The sequence below is a fragment of the Notechis scutatus genome, chromosome 2 (genome assembly GCF_049901735.1).
Source record: "Notechis scutatus isolate UNSWTSFEM ecotype Mainland chromosome 2, rNotScu1.2, whole genome shotgun sequence".
Classification (NCBI taxonomy): domain Eukaryota; kingdom Metazoa; phylum Chordata; class Lepidosauria; order Squamata; family Elapidae; genus Notechis; species Notechis scutatus.
In genome coordinates this window covers 171,953,491-171,970,333 of record NC_142010.1, presented here as the reverse complement: position 1 = coordinate 171,970,333, position 16,843 = coordinate 171,953,491, and the positions used below count along the sequence as shown (strand labels likewise).

The 16,843-nt window shown below is 39.1% G+C and overlaps 1 protein-coding gene across 1 annotated transcript in view; it reads right to left on the bottom strand.

Moving 5' to 3' along the window:
- Nucleotides 1–16,843, bottom strand: part of IGFBPL1 (insulin like growth factor binding protein like 1) — a 46,230-nt gene that overhangs the window by 6,819 nt on the left and 22,568 nt on the right. The window contains exon 2 of the mRNA XM_026672941.2: nucleotides 744–853. Within this exon, the coding sequence (XP_026528726.2) occupies nucleotides 744–853 (110 nt within the window). The remainder of the gene's footprint in view (nucleotides 1–743; nucleotides 854–16,843) is intronic.

The window sequence follows — 16,843 nt, the reverse complement described above, 5'->3', positions numbered from 1 at the left end:
AGAGCTTCTTCTGGTACCTGCTGCCAAAAATCAAGAGCATCATGATAAAGGAAACACAAGGCATTTGTTGTACAAATCCTAAAACTGCCACAGTGCAAAGATTTATTTTAAAAATAATAGAGAAGACTTGCCATACGCATCTTGTATCATTACCTCATTCACTACAATTCTTCAGCCACCTACAAAATGGTACTGACTGTTGATCTAACGAAAAGGGTGATAATCTACCTCTATCATGATAATCTAACAGTATATATTCAAGAATAAACAGAGCTCACTGAATTTAAAATATATTTTATCTTCTGGACCTCAATGCTTTTGTCAGCTCCAGCTAATTAAGGGTAAAGAAAAACTGTTAATAATAATAATACATCCAATTAAGGAACTGCTCTACACTCCTGCAGGATTTTAATGGAGCTTTTAAGATCCAGTCTATGAATACCTCTATATCAGGGGTGTCAAAACTTGCGTCGTCATGGCAGCATCACATGACTTATCAGAACTTTCCCCCCCTTTGCTAAACTGGGAGTGGCCATGGCCAGCGCGTGGACTGCGAGTTTGACAGCCCTGCTCTATATTCTGTAAATAGATCTTTTTGGGGTTCTAGAAGATCCAGGATCAACTGAATATATCTCACAACCTACTCCCACAAGTAAGATATTGCTTTTGAGTCAGAAGTTTTCCTGGCATTGATGTAGGTTCCCGATTCAGCCAACTGGCATCTAGAAGGACCCTTAACTTACTTTCTTCCAAGTGATGACTGGTGTTGGAACAGCTTTCACCTCACAGGACAAATAGACCTGGGCTCCAGTTACATTGTGAATCCTTTTTGGTGGCACAACTATAGCAGGAGCTGTAAGAAACAGAGATATATAGCATTTTAGAATTAGAATGTGAGTCGACTTACAACAGTTCATTTAATGACTGTTCAATGGTACTGGAAAAAGTGACTTATGACCATTTTTAACAGTTACAACCTTGGTAGCACCCCCATGATCATGTGATCAAAATTGACATGCATGACAACTGGTTCATACGTATAACCATTCCTGTGTCCCAAAGTCATGTAATGCCCTTTTGCGACCTTTTCACAAGCAAAGTCAATGGGGGAAGACAGATTCACTTAATTAATGGGTAACTAACTTATGCAGTGATTCACTTAACAACTGAGGCAAGAAAGGTCATAAAATGGAACAAAACTCACTTAACAAATGAAATTTTGGGCTCAATTGTGGTTGTAGGTTGAGGACTACCTGTACTGTGCCTCTATTTGGAAATAAATAGATATATTTGATAGTTGCATTTTTTAGCCTTGTGAGTTTTTCATGGAATAGAGATAATAAAAATAGTTCCCTTAGTGAATGGTTGTCAGTTTAATTCTTTCCACTAATATCAGTACTTTAAAATAAATTAAAGTGCCTTAAAGTTATATTTCATTTGCTAGTATGGAAATATAATGCTTAACGATTTGTGAAGAACAATCTGGAGCCCTGTAAAGAATTTGGATTCTTGAGAATCTTAAATTACGATTATGTATCTTTTTCATTGTCCCTTCTTCTGAGGTAATGTAGAGATGCGTCAGGAAACACAAAGACAATTTAAGAAAAAAAGGCTGCAGTTGTCCAGGATGTGGCGCTGTTGCTCTTTCATGGAATCCAATGGCGCTTGCTTCTCCATGAAGACTTTCTTAACTATTCAGAGTTCTTGTGCAAGAAAATTTCAAGGTCTGAAAAAAACCAGACTCTTAAAAAATGTGAATGAAGGATGAACATGATTACAGATGTACAAAGCAATAATCCCAGAAGCGCCTGATCTGCACCGTTATACAACATTTGAGTTTTAAGGAATTGAATTATGCCCTGATCTGATTGATCCTGGTAAGAAAAAAACAATCTTTGAAATGGAACATTCAGTCTGCTAGTAAAACAGTCCACACTCCATTAAATGCAGGAACAGACAATCTGGGATTTTCAGATGTTGTTGAATTCAACTCCCAAGAGCTCTAACCAGTATAGCTAATGTTGGGACTTCTGGGAATTGTAGTTAAGCCACCTCCAAATTCCTAACACTAAATTATGATTCAAAGGAAGTTAGGGTGGAACTTACTTATCAAGGTTTCTAACAGCTTAAGTGGTTTGTAAAAAATATTATCTTTAAAGTATTCTTTAATATTTTAAAATACATAGTTTTAAATAATCTCCTGCTGTTAGTTTTGGTAAAGATTTAAGAAAGCAATGCTTCTGATGCATGCATATATGTATTCTATGTCTGTCTGTCTGTCTAATTTATCAATGTTTGCATGTTACTAAATATTATCTTAGTAGAAGTGTAATTCTAAATATCTAAGATTAACAGACTTGGTGATTTTAAGACTATGAAAACACACATTCCTCATTCAACCATGTTCTATTTGACTGGGTGGCTTTTGGGCCAGTGAGTGTTTTTAATAATCTATTATTGAAATGATTAAATGCAAGAAAAGAAGATTCCCAGATATTCTGCTATGCACCCCCAAAGGAAAAAAAAAGGAATGTAAAATAGCTGTTTTATAGTAATTCTTAATTCTATGCACCCAAAGGATTTTTAAATAATTTTAATATCAGTATTTTTCAACATCTTCTGAAGGCGGGGTGGGGTGGGGTAGTTCCAAAGCCAACATATGCATGTGTCATGCCCCTTTCGGAATCTGATTCCAAGGGGGAGACCGAGCAGTTGACAGGGAGTGGGAATGTGGTTCCTTTGACAGTGGAAGAAACTGGGGAAGGGCAAAATCCGGCTGGGCAGAGCAGGGGATAGGTAGAGCAAGGCAGAGGGAATTCAGAGGAAGACTCAGGGCCACCCCCTCTTCATCCTAGGGCATGCAGGGAGGAACAGAGACGGGAGCAACATGAGCTGCATGGCTTACAGGGGAGGAAAGGGCCCTGATTCCCTTCATAGCTGCAGCTGGGAACACAAGTGTTTAAAAAGGGAAGCTACGCACAGCAAAGTTGTTAGAAGCAAATCGTGAATTATCTGGTATCATGGAGGCTAATCTGGGTTCCTGGCGTCTTCCCAACCATGTGTGTTTGGCTGAGCTTTCAAGGCTGCAATTCCTTCTCCTACCCTGTCAAGTTAATTACTGCAGCGTGGTTTGTTTGAATGTTTAGTGACAGTTTGTATGTACTTCATCTTCGGACTGAATTTTCTCCAGTTAAAGGCTGTTCCTGAGAGTTTTTCTCCAGCCAAAGATAACCTGGATATTGGGGGCAAAGTTGGAGATAATTAAAGGGACTCTTCTTGCTTATTTAACTGTGTTGCCTTTCTCCCATGCTTTTCTATATTGGAAAGGATTATAATTCTATGCTTTTGTTTATTCTCAAGTCTATTTTGGTTCTGGGACACCCAGGTCCAGTTGTCAACAACTGTTCTTTACATCTTATTTCGTAGAAGTGAAAATAACATAAATATACATCCCGGGAGTAGTGACTGCTCTTTCAAACTAGCAAGGCAACTCAAAGGTTCACATATCTTAATCTTTCTATAGTTCCCCTTTTGATTTCACGCAGAGTTCTCTCTTAGCTGTATCTATGGCAACACTTCAGAATGATGGCAAGCCTTCTGGGATGGAGGGAGCAGGCTTGTAAAATTAAGCCAATTTCCTTTCAGCTTCCCCAATTCACAAGGAATACACAGACAGCCTGGATTCCCTTGCCATTAGCGCTGCTTCCCTTGCAGATGGCAATTATCACCCTGGAGGGTGGGGTGGGGTGTGGGGGAGAGGAGGAAGACTTCTAGATCAGCCTCTGAGAACACAATACAAAATCCTCCCTCCCCCCCCCTCTCCCATTAGGCTTGGCTGTTTGGAGCTAACATAGCAAGATGCACTCCACACCTGGCATGCTGGGAGAATCCCAAATAGAAGATGCCTGCAGCTAAAGCAACAGGGAAGACGGGAATGAGTAGCTGGCACCTGTCTCTTGTCACAATGTTCTTTGAAAACGATGGGAAAGCAAGGCAGCGAAAGGCCATCTGTTAGAAGAACTCCCATCTGTAATGCTTCAAATGAGAAATTAATGTCTGTAGTAATTTTATTTAACTGTGTCTGTAAAAAAAGGTGAAATGCCCAGTCTACTAATTTCCTTTAGATGCCAGCATTACAGGTAATAGTTATTGCCTCATTTAGCAGTTACAATGATGGTGGAAAAGTAACTTGGCAACCAGTCTTCGCATTTACAACTTTCACAAGTCTGTAAAGCAAAGGAAAACGGAAATAAGATCTTAAAATTGTGATGTTTCACTTAGCAACTTATTTGCTTAACAACCAAGCTGCTGGTCCCAGTTGTGGTCATTAAACAAGAAGTACCTATATAGCTGCTGAGGTTCTTCTGGTTCATGAATGAGGATGACTAAGGAGCATAACTGTTTCCACACGTGCTTTAATACAGGTTGTCTGTTAGAAGCACTGTACCTTTTCAAGGATGAGGAGCAGTAGCAGGTTAATAGTAGATTTTATTCTTTATAACAGTTGGCTATAACTTTTTACAGTTCTTCCATATGTATTAGATTTTAAGTTAATGGACAGCGCTGTTATAACCACATTAAGTCCCCTGCCAATGATTTTGATGGGCAAAAAAAGAAAGAAAAATCTAAACTAGATTGCCAAGGAATAAAATCCAAATGGTCTGCAAAAGTATGACATTCAACAACAGATTTATAAACAAATCTCATTATCTAAAATCAGTTAAGGAATGGGACATGGATACTGGAGTAGAAAGATTCAGTAACATTTTTCTCTTAATAGAAGGGACCTTGGAGATCTTCTAGTCCAACCCCCTGTTCAAGTAGGAAACCCAATATCATTTCAGACAAAAGGCTATCTGGTCGCTTCTTAAAAACTACCAGTGATGGAACATCCACAACTTCTGGAAGCAAGTCATACCACTGATTAATTGCTCTAACTGTCAGGAAATGTCTCCTTAGTTCTAGGTCGGTTCTCTCCTTGATTAGTTTCCATCCATTGCTTCTTGTCCTGCCTTCAGGTGCTTTGGAGAATAGTTCGATTCCCTCTTCTCTTGTTTTATAGCCTTGAGAAATCATGTACTCTCCAGTTATATATCAGGAATTCTTTGTGACAGATAAAATTGATTTCCACCTGCATGGTCGTAGTAGTGCATGATAAAAATCAACACTGTTAGGATCAGCAATATTGTTTTTGAATCTTTTAGCCTGTAGGAAATGACAAATATGCACCATGATAAAATCAGTAATTTTTAAGATGTCATAAAACTTGCTACATTTGCTTTGGCAGACTTAATACCACTTCCTTCTAAACCAGTGTTTCTCAACCTTGGCAACTTCATTTAAGACATGTGAATTTCAGCTCCTATAATTTCCTAGCCAGCTATGCTAATTTTGAGAAACACTGTTCTAGACAGATGAACAATGACATCTTAAGACAGGAGATGAAAAAAGATGAGATAAAAAAGCAGAATCTTTTCCTGTCATTAATATTACTATATGTATTCCTTATGTAGGGAATTTGGAGAGGGACATTTTTTTAAAAAAATAAAGGCCAGTAGGTATTTATCAAGAATGTAAAAGAAAAAAAAATGTAGAAAAAACATTGCTGCTTTTGCTTCAGTGTGATCATTGTATGGTTTTCTATAGTAAAATGGTTTTTTTCCTGTTCATTGTTTTAAGAATTACATGTACTCTCCCTCCATCAAAAAAGAACAGAAAAGGTAGCTGTTTCAAAATACTAAAACACTGGGATTTCATGTAAAGAAGTTCCATTTTCAATTAGTTTTTCAAGGACACATAGACAACAGTAAATTTTTCTTACAGCTTTGATATAAGATTCTATCTTTTTAATTAAGAATAATAACTAAAAAGAATTAATAGCCTATTTTTGTCTTTGAGCCAGTCTTGTCTCCTGTAAACTGTCTGGATTAGTCCCTATAATTTTCCTGATAGCTTCAGAAGTGATTTCCTATTGCCTTCTTCCTAAGACTGGTAGAGAGTGACTGGCCAAAGGTGGCTTTGTGCCTAAGGCAGAACTAGCACTCACAATCTTCTAGTTCCTAGCATGGTGCTTTAACCACTATACCAAACTGGCTTTCTAATGAACTATACAGCATGTACAATAAAGACCTAATTGAGATGCAGACATGAAGTTTCAAATAGATAAAAATATAGCTTTTTAATATAAAATTCAAATTCATAAAAAGTGTAGCTTAGAAGAAATAGCACTTGCTCATGACTATTTCCTCTAAGCTATATCTTGTAGTAATAATAATAATAATAATAATAATAATAATAATAATAATAATAATAATAATAATAATAATAATTAATAAATAATAATAATAATAAATAAATAAATAATAATAATAATTAATAAATAATAATAATAATAATAATAATAATAATAATAATAATAATAATAATAATAATAATAATAATAATAATAAACAGGCATCTCTGATAAATACTACCATAAACTCCTTTGAATAAAGACAAGCCTTGGTTATAATAAATAATGGGCTAGATTTTTGTATTTTAATAAAAAGGATTGTGTCTGGATTTGTCCCGTCTGTAACCTGGCAGATCATTTTATCCACCACAAAATCCAATTACAAGGATGATTTTTCCATACTGCCACTGTATCTGTTTGCTTTGTTCACTACCCCTCCCATGTTTTCCGACCCCAGAATCATTTCCACAGGAGCCAAAATAAGTGGGATTTCCCAGACACCACTTATTCATCCATAGAGCTAAGCTTCACAGTTGTCAATGCAATTCAGCCTAGGGAAAATTTCCCACAGATGCTTCACAAAGGCTGGGCAAAGCCTAAACTGAAGCAGCTAGAATGAGCACTCAACTTAGAGAAGAGCTGCAAATCAGCATCTTTTCCTGAATCTCGGCCATTGATTAAAGACCTCGTCCCATCCCCCATAAACACACACACACACACACACACACACACACACTCCTCCTTTCCTTGTTAAGTCTTGGGCTCATATTTAAAACTCATTGGGAAAAAAAAAAAGACAACGAGTAAGCGTATCTGAGTGGATGTGCAGCCCTTTACTACTTTACCTGGTTTTACCCAACTTGATTCAGGTTCCAAAATATTTTTAATATTGTTAGTATTGTTAGGAGCCAAAAAAAAAAAAAAAAAAAAGCCACTGAATCACTTTCATGTGAACTGAACCAATGGACAAAAAGCCCCATTGTGAAAGATAAAGAGATTCTAGCAGTCTAGACCTACTTCATGCGCTGCAGTCAACATTCAGGCAGGAAAGAGATGCTTCTCTTCTCTCCATGCAAAAGAACAGCCTGATGCTTGTTTGTTTCAGAGGAAGCAACTGAGGTGGATGAACTTCAGTCCATACAAGCCATTCAAACATGGTAATCCATATCATGATTTACAGAATTAACTAACTGCCCAAGCTCATACAGATCAATGAATCTAAGCTATGGATTAGCCAAACACATTTTTTTAGATAAGTTGCTTTTGGAGAAGAAAGCAGCTGAGGTAAATATGCATTTGGTGACAGTTGTGTATCCCACAGAGCCAAAATATGCTAACTGAACTCAGGCAATGTGGTTTATATCAGAGGTGGTATTCTGCAGGTTCTGACCAGTTCTGGAGAACCGGTAGCAGCAATTTTGAGTAGTTCAGAGAACTGGCAAATACCACCTCTAACTGGAGATTTTACAGTATCCTTCCCCTGCCACACCTACCAAGCCACACCCACAGAACCAGTAGTAAAAAAAACTGAACCCCACCAGTGGTTTATATGCCTTGTTTTAATTGTGATGGTTCTGATACGAATAAATAAACATCTTCCTCATACCCTTTCCTGTTCAAAGAGCTGAACTGTCCAAGAGTGACTGCTGGTTGCAAGTGAGAAAGGACAGAATAGCAGGAGTACCCCAAAAAGTAGTACACTCAGGCAGTCCTTGCTTAGCAACCACAATTGGGGCTGGCAACTCAGCTGTTAAGCAAAACCATTGGTAAGTAAAACCATGGCTGTGTTTGTAATCTTACTTCAACTTTCCTTTGCTTTACAGACCTGCAAAGGTGATAAATGTGTGGATTGCTCACAAAGATTTTATCACTGTTGTAAGTCCAGTAGCTAACTGAGGCAGTCGCTAAGTGAGGACTACCTGTAAAAGTAGTAAAAAAAAAAGATGGTAGATGTAACCATGAAATCCTACCCCCGCCTTTTATATGCATCATAATGGGTTGTGGCTGCCATATTGACTTTTTTATATCTCCCTCTCCCAGAGATAGCCTTGTAGATGGAACAGTGTTAATGGAAGCCATGTAGTAACCCACTTAAGTTTGCTCTTGTAAACCATTTATTTTTCACAAAATCTCCTATGCTAACCCTACTCCTCCCCCAAATCTGGCCCCAGTTGAGGACTGTAGCCAAAAAAAGTGTAACGCGATAGGTTTTGCAATTGAATGGCCCAAGGCATTCTATGACAAAGGAACACTATACTGTATAGTGGTTACTGCCACCAGCAGCTGGCATACAGGAATATTTTAGATTCCCCAGGAAGAATTACCAACCGCACCTACCTCGCAAACTGTTTTTCATGACATCTATACCAATAACTCTTTGAAATAATGCAGACTTCTGGGGCAACATCTGCAGCATGACAGTTTCATAGCACAAATGTAAGCAAACAAGCCATTCTTAATTCTTTTCAAACCATACAATATGACACCCCAACGTGTGCCAGCCTCTTTTGTGTTATTTTATGCAATTCCTGAGTCGATTATACTGTCAATCTCCCTGTCTATGGAATATTGTTATGATTTGAGCTTCTTAAAGTTTAACTCTTCACTAACCTACACCACAATTCCTATTCCATAGTTCACTAACATCACAATTCCTACTCCACAAACAATTGTTTTACTTAATTGCTTTAATCAATTTTCTAGTCATTTCACAAGAACTCAAATCCTCCCAAGATGGCTTACAGCATAAAAAACAGCCAATGTTTTAAAAACAAAGATTTCAAATGCAACCTGTTAATGTAAAATATACTTTAAACTAACCATTAGAAGCAAATACCACAATTTATCTTGAATTAGACATGAAGGAAAAATGAGTTCTTAGCATAGCTCTTCATATCTCTTGGAAGGGAAGGGCAAAAGCTCTTGGGAGGCAGCCAACAAATATGACTTTGAAACTGGCTTTAAAAATGAAAAAAAAAGGGAGGTTCATATGGGCCATAGATTGGTTTTAAACCAACTATGTCCAATTAACATACCCATAAATGCAAATTCAACAATATTCAGCTTGTATTCTGAATATTTAATTAGGGCCAAGTCCCTACATACGCAGCAGGAGCTCTTAGGTTTTAATGATAAAAGTCTCTATAAATATAAAGAATATAAAGAATGTCAGTCATGCTAAGCAATATAAACATACAGAGTGCTCCCAATAGGTAACATTACATACTGGCGTAAGACAAACTATAGTTCCAGACAAAGGTTGCATTTGTGGATTGTTGTGAGGAAAATTGGAGGCAGGAGCATTAGGTATGTTTACTCGCTTGAGTTATAGATAAAAGTGCCAGGAAATGATAACAATAACAGTTAGTGCTCCCTGCACATTCTGAATTCTTTCTTCCAAACCAAATCCAAAGCATCGCAAACCTTCAGCATTTTCTTTCTTTGGATAATAGTAAACAGTACTAAAATATCCCAAGTATGTCTTCTGAGAATTTCACGGCTGCATTGATTTATACAATTGCTCTGAGCTTGCAGTGTTGCCATGAAAGAGAAGCACATAGTACAAGGTATTGTTGTGTAGTTCCATGGAATTATGGTCTTCTCCCTTCATTTTTGTGTTTGGGAATACACAGTAAGTACATGGTTTAAGCTCTACTATACTAGCAGAGTAAGTGCTATGCTGGCAAAGTGGGGCCATAAAGCTCAGCTTTGTATAATGTCTAAATGTAGCCTTAGCAGCAGAAAGCAACTACAACTTGCTCTTAACTATTTTAAGACACTGCTGAAATACAAGCACAGCAGCACCAGCAATATTTAGTTTCTACTTTGGTGATAACTTTTAAAAAAAATATGATAAAGAATTAAAGTTTGAGAAACCATGACTTGATTCTCTATTTTATTTATTTATCCATACAATCATCCCTCCATCTGATTTATACGGTCACCCATCTCAATAAGTGTCTCTAGGTGATGAACAGAGTTAAAATAAAAACAATTTTAGCATTTCAAAAGTTCAAATACAGCGGCTGAGCAGCATCAAGCCACATCACTAGCAAAACCAAAAAATTGATTCCTGTACATCGTCAGGGGCCAGGCCTGGCCACAGAACCAGATTTTACAAAAGGCCAGCAGCGACACAGCTACCCTGGTCTCTGGAGGAGGACTGTCCCACAAGGTGGGCAGTGTGGCAGAATAGGCATGTCTTCTGGGCCCTGACAACTGGCATTCTTTGTCAGACATGATCTGAAGCATGCCCACCTGGTCTGACCGGATTGGATAGGTAAAAACATTTGGGGAGAAGTAACCTGGTTCTAAACCATGAAGGACTTTAAAACCAACACATTGAATTGCATTTGGAAGCACCCTGGCAACCAATGCAGCCAGGGTCCAATGCTCATAGAGTAGTGGTGTTACAGACGCTGAGTAAGTGGAGCCATTTACTACACTCATTGCTACATTCTGCACCAATTGAAACTTCCAAATAGCAATAGCACTTAGACTTATATACTGCTTTATGGTGCTTTACATCCGCTCTCTAAGTGGTTTATAGAGTCAGCATACTGTCCCCAACAATCTGGGTACCCATTTTACTGACCTCGGAAGGATGGAAGGCTCTGAGTCAACCTTGAGCCGATGAGAATTGAACTGCTGGCAGTCGGCAGAATTAGCCTGCAATACTGCTTTCTAACCACTGCGCCACCACAGCTCACAATCGTCCAGATGAAAGATCACAAGGGTATGAGTGACAGTGTGCAGGATCCCCCAATCCAGAAAAGCAGCTCCAAACTTCAGTGTTGCAATGATGTTGGCAACATTCAAGAGGTGAATCAATTTAGTTCCGGTTTAGCTGCAGATTAACTGAAATTGCAGTGAAGCCAATAGTTTCTTTTAAAAAAACTGGGCTTATGGGCAGTCTCATTTTCCTCTGGAGGGAACACTTCATCCCAACTCCTGACTCCTAACTCAACAAATCATTATGCTCTTTCCATTGTACAGTTTCAGTTTAGAACATATCTCCAGGGATATATTTGAAAAAAATAAAAAACTTGGTGCCTTGTAGCATGCTGAAGAGCGGGAGACAAAACTCTTACAAATTTGGCTGGGCTACTATGGATGAAGGAAGAGTGACTGAAAACAGTCTGGTGAGATTGGAAGTTGTTATAAATCACTAGCAGAGAAATGCTTTTTAAGTGAGATGCCAATTTTTCAATCAGAGGACCTAACTGAAAGCAATTTATTTTTAAAAGATCCACAGGTGAGTTGCAAAATCTCCTTAAATTTGTTGCCTGAGCTCACAAAACAATGTAGGTCAGTTCAGAAATGGTCTCTGGTGGCTGTGTAGCAATCACAGTCACTGAAAATCCCTTTTATGTGGGAGCGATGAGTGATGAGTGTAAGTCAGATGTAAAAAGCCCCCAAAGCCTAAGCTGTTCATATCTGGGTTATAAAACTCTGGATGACTAGAAGATGATATCAAAAAAACCATACAGTTACCCAATCATCACAATTTTCTGCTCACTGGTGTTATTCAGTACAGATTAAGATTTCTCATTTTCCCTGTACTGTATCACTTTCTCACCTGTGGATATATCAACATATGCACTGAAACCAAGGACAGTAAGAGTCCTTAAAACAGATCTGGGAAGATTTGTGAATACAAGCAGTCTTTGACTTACCACCATTTGTTTAGTGACCATTTGGAATTACAATGGCACGGAAAAGAGTGACTTATGATTAGTCCTCATACTTACGACCATTGCAGCATTCGCGTAGTCTCGTGATCAAATTTCAGGTGTTTACCATGGCCGCCAGCATTCCAGGACCACGTGATTGTCATTTGTAACCTTCCCAGCCAGCTTCCGACAAGCAAAGTCATGAGGGGAAGCCAGATTCGCTTAATGACTGTGTGATCCACTTAAAAATGGCAGGGATTTGCTTGACGATCATGGCAAGAAAGGTCATAAAGTTGACTCGTTTAATTTCTGGTTTAGCAACAGAAATTCTGGTCCCAATTGTGGCCGTACGTTGAGCTGTATTTATTGATAGAGAATCAAGATAACTCATAGCCCCAAAATTTGCCTACTATTATTAAAGAGCCTAAAGGGCATGATCATATGGCATAGGAATTCCATCGCATAGGAAGATTTACAAATGTGTAGAAAACAAAACCTCAGAATCCGCAGCATCCCTCAAGGCTTCCAAGTGGCACTGGAGTGACTGGATTGGAAAAAGTGAATTCTTATTCATAAATAAAATCGATTGATCTCCAGCTCTTTCCCTGCTGTTGCTGTCTCCATCTGGAGCCAAAGTCTGCTCCCTTGCCCCCAAAGCATCATATCTGAGGGCATTTTCTGTAACTTCGTTAGTGGATTGGGAGTAGCTTATGCCTTTGAAAGTAGGTAACTCAGGTGGCAAGTGGGTATTTTTCTTCTTACACCTAAAACATTTAAAGTTGGGAATTGGGTTCGAGATGGAGTAATTAGGAGTTACTTGTAGACATATACAATTTAGAATTATATTTGTACTTGAAGAAAAATGTCTAAAAACCCTTTGTCTTATACAGGTTAAAACAGTGGCCCCCAACCTTTTTTGTGCCATGGCCCGGTACCGGCATCACAAAATGATCCGCGGCCCGGTACCGGCATCAGCACGCATGGCAAGGCGAGCCGAGCGACCGGCCAGCCGGCTGTCCCCCGCTTCTCCCCGCTACCTTCAACTCCTCCTTTGTACCTTTGTCGATGGGCTTCGGGACGGCTTCGGGACGGTCGCTCGGCTCGCCTTGCCTTGGTTGCTGAAAGAATCCTTGCGCCTTAGTTTTGTTCAAAGCCGCCCCCCCCCTTCGATGAAACTAAGGCGCGAGGATTCCTTCAGGACCCAAACGCCGCTTTCCAACCGGAAAAGCTCGCCGGAAGCACTTTCTCATCAAAACAAGATGGCAGCGCCCAGCAAACCAGCGGCCTGGTAGAAAATGTTCCACGGACCGGTACCGGTCCGGGGCCCGGTGGTTGGGGACCCCTGGGTTAAAAGATAACAAAAGTGAATTTTCCCAGGAAGCCAGCCAGGAATCAAAATCCCCTCAAATAAGGAAATCTCATAAATCACAATACTATGTTAAAACCTCATAAAATTCTACTCCTAGGAAGATCTGAAGTTGCTCTTTATCCAGACAGAAAAGATTTCAAATACCCAGGGCTAGCTGGAGCTGACGAAACTAAGGGAAACTGACTTTCTGTTTATGTGTAAACATGAACATAAATATGTTTATGTGTAAACAAACACAAACATGTGTTTATGTGTAAACAGTGAATTCCTATTGCAAAGTGACAAACGAAGGACTACAGTTGGAAACTCCTTATACTTAACTGTAGTAGCATGGCCAGATATTGTGATAACAATCAGAATAGGAAGACGAGAACATCAAACAGAGGGAGGGATTAGAATCAAGATGGTGAGCAGATACTGTACCTAACGGACAGTGCCCAGTGGTGGGTTTCAAAGAGGTTTACCACCAGTTCGGTGGGTGTGGCTTGGTGGGCGTGCTTTGCGCACGTGCACTCACTTTGCGTGTGCATGCCAAACATGTACTTTGTGCACGCGCAGAAGCTTTCCTACTCACCTCCTGCAATCCCTGTAGCTTTAACAGCTGATGCATGGCAATCTGCTGTGCCGCGCAAAGCAGCTGCGCTTCAGAAGCAGGGAATGAAGGTCAGTATGAGAGTCCGGCAGCAGCAGCTCATCAGAGAGAACTGGTTCTGTCTCAGCTGATCTTCGGCGCTACCGGTACGCCAGAACTGGGCTGAACCAGTAGAATAGCACCACTGGCAGTGCCCATTTAAACTCTTAAGTCTGTCACAGCAGTATCAAACTGGTTCGGCAGAAGACTGGGCAGACCGAAACTAAGATTGTGTAATCAAGCAAGCAAAAGTAGTGGTTATACTGTCCATCAAAACAGAGTATCTACAGCACAAACATTTTTGGATAGGTGAACCAAAATCAACTGTTCTGTGTAAAGACGAGCAAGATACTCAAATACTAATTAACCCAATTCTTCTTAACCCAAATAAAATTGGCTGGGTGAATAGCTACTTGCTGAGTCCATTCAATGAACCCTGCCTAAAAGAGCGACAAAATCCTGGTTTAATGTAATGTGTAATACAGCCATTGTCTGGTGCATCTGGCTGCATTAACTAGCAATACTCATTGTTTTCCCCATTTTTTGAAAACAAGGCATGTATAAGTCTGATGTGGGTGAACAAAATTTTGTTTTCTTGTAAAAACTTAGCTTCTTTGCATACATAGTTGTTCCTGTGAAATTATGTGAGAAATAGTTAATGCCAAAGGGGGTTATTACAAATGAAAGATTATGCTCTCTCACTCTAAGAGACAAACAATTTTGCATCAACATGTTGAGAAATGTCTGGAGTCTAGCACTTTATTTTTTAGATTTCATTTCTGTTAGAAAAAGGTTTAGTTGTTATTTAATTTATTTACACACATATATATATAGAGAGATCTGGTTGCTCTTTTATAAGTTGAAACACTTGACATTCAACTTGTAGTTAAATCCACTACCCTATTTCTACCTCAGATTTCCAGAAAAAAACAGACCCTACAAGCATCTCTATTTCTTCAAAAAATTTGTCTCTCAAAGATAATGGCCAGATCTAAAAGACATCTACTTCTTTTCCATTTTTTATTTAGTTAGCCTCCTGTCTTTGGACCTCTACATGTGTTGGGAAAATACAGATTAAGTATATTTTCCAAATTTCTCTAAACTTCTTTAGGCTAGTTACCTAGCTCCTTCCTCCAAATAGCAATAGCAATAGCACTTAGACTTATATACCGCTTTATAGTGCTTTACAGCCCTCTCTAAGCAGTTTACAGAGTCAGCATATTGCCCCCAACAATCTGTGTCCTCATTTACCCACCTCGGAAGGATAGAAGGCTCAGTCAACCTGGTGGGATTTGAACTGCCAAATTGTAGGTAGCTGGCTGCAGAAGTAGCTTGCAATACTGCACTCTAACCACTGCGCCACAGAGGCTCCTAATACTGCCAGGATCACCTTATTTACCTTCACAATAATCATAATTGTAAACCATTCGTTCATGCATGCATATGTTTATTTATTAAGAAAATGTATATGGCTGCCCAAGTCACCCACGGTGAGTCTGGGGTTATTTAAGAAGGAAAATACTAAACACCAAACCCAATAAATTTTTCTCCCCCCACCAGCAACAACAATCAAATCTTATATAGTTGCCTGCAACAGTTTGCATGTCAACATTATGTGCCAAGTAACTTTCTTGATCAACAGATTTTCTGAGTTCTGCAACATGTTTTCCCCCAATAATAAAGAAATATCTTCTCTTGGATCACTCTGTTCCTCCTATTAAGGGCAACCTGCTTACTCTATTCCACAGAAGTCTTATGGCTACTGCTAGAGAAAAGGGCTATGTGTAGTGCCACGAAACCTTGAGGGGATAACTCAAGGTATCCCTGAATAAAGGAATATGGTTCAGTGAAAAACTGGGGAGAGAAATGAAGTGGGAAGGAAGAGCGTCATGGTGTTTGATGGAGCTGAAGGCAATCGGGAAGGTTAACAAAGAAGAACGAGATACAAAGTAGAGAAGATGAAATGTAAACTTCCAGAACACTGCAGTCAGCAAAATGGTAGACAAAGATACGCATGACAAATATATGGCTCCAGTTTTCCACAAATCACAAGGATTCTCAGATAGCATACATCAAAGTTTACATGATGCTGGCAAGAAGCAGCCAACAACTTCCAAGCAGCCAAACAAGCCTGGGCAACTTCATGCGACTTTATCTACAAAAAGATCTACAGATTAATATGGTATATCTTGGAGGTCCTGCAGATGACCTTTCACACTTTGAACATCTCTGCTGAATAACAATAGAGATCTTTTCCTTTTTATCATCACAGTCCACACAGAAAGAGGTTCTAAGTCAGGGAGAGATCCGCGATGATGCTTTTCAAACCAGAATTGTCACAATCTACTGGCAGCCTGGCTAATGGTGAGAGATGCTACAAATGCACATCAGAAGGTATGGCTATAAAATCCAGAAAGAGATGAAAGCAATTCCTCCTACCCAACAGAGAATGGCTTCCAGCTCTTTCTATTGCATGGGTGTGAGAAACAAATATAAGAATGTGGACAGGAATTTTATTATAACGAGATTAAACAGAAATTATCCACCTCTGATATGCAGCAGTTGAAAGAATTATTTCCTATCTGATTTGATTCACAGCTTTTTTACAAAAAGTTCCTTATCTGAGCTTTTATGTCCTATTATTTTTGTCTTGTTAACTAGGCCTGACAAGATAGGATAGGAATAGGATAAGGTAGGGTAGAGTAGCATACCAATACAATACAACACAACACAACAGCTTTTTTTGGCCAAGTGTGATTGACGCTCAATAAATTTGTCTCCAGTACAGAAGCTCTACAATTTCTCTACAAATTTCTCTGGAAATCTAGAGGCTTGCCACTACTCTACAGTGAAGGCTTTCTTGGATTGAATCGGATCACGTTTTCCATCATTTGAATTATGAGTATTTGTATGCAAACTGTACACAAACAGATATATTT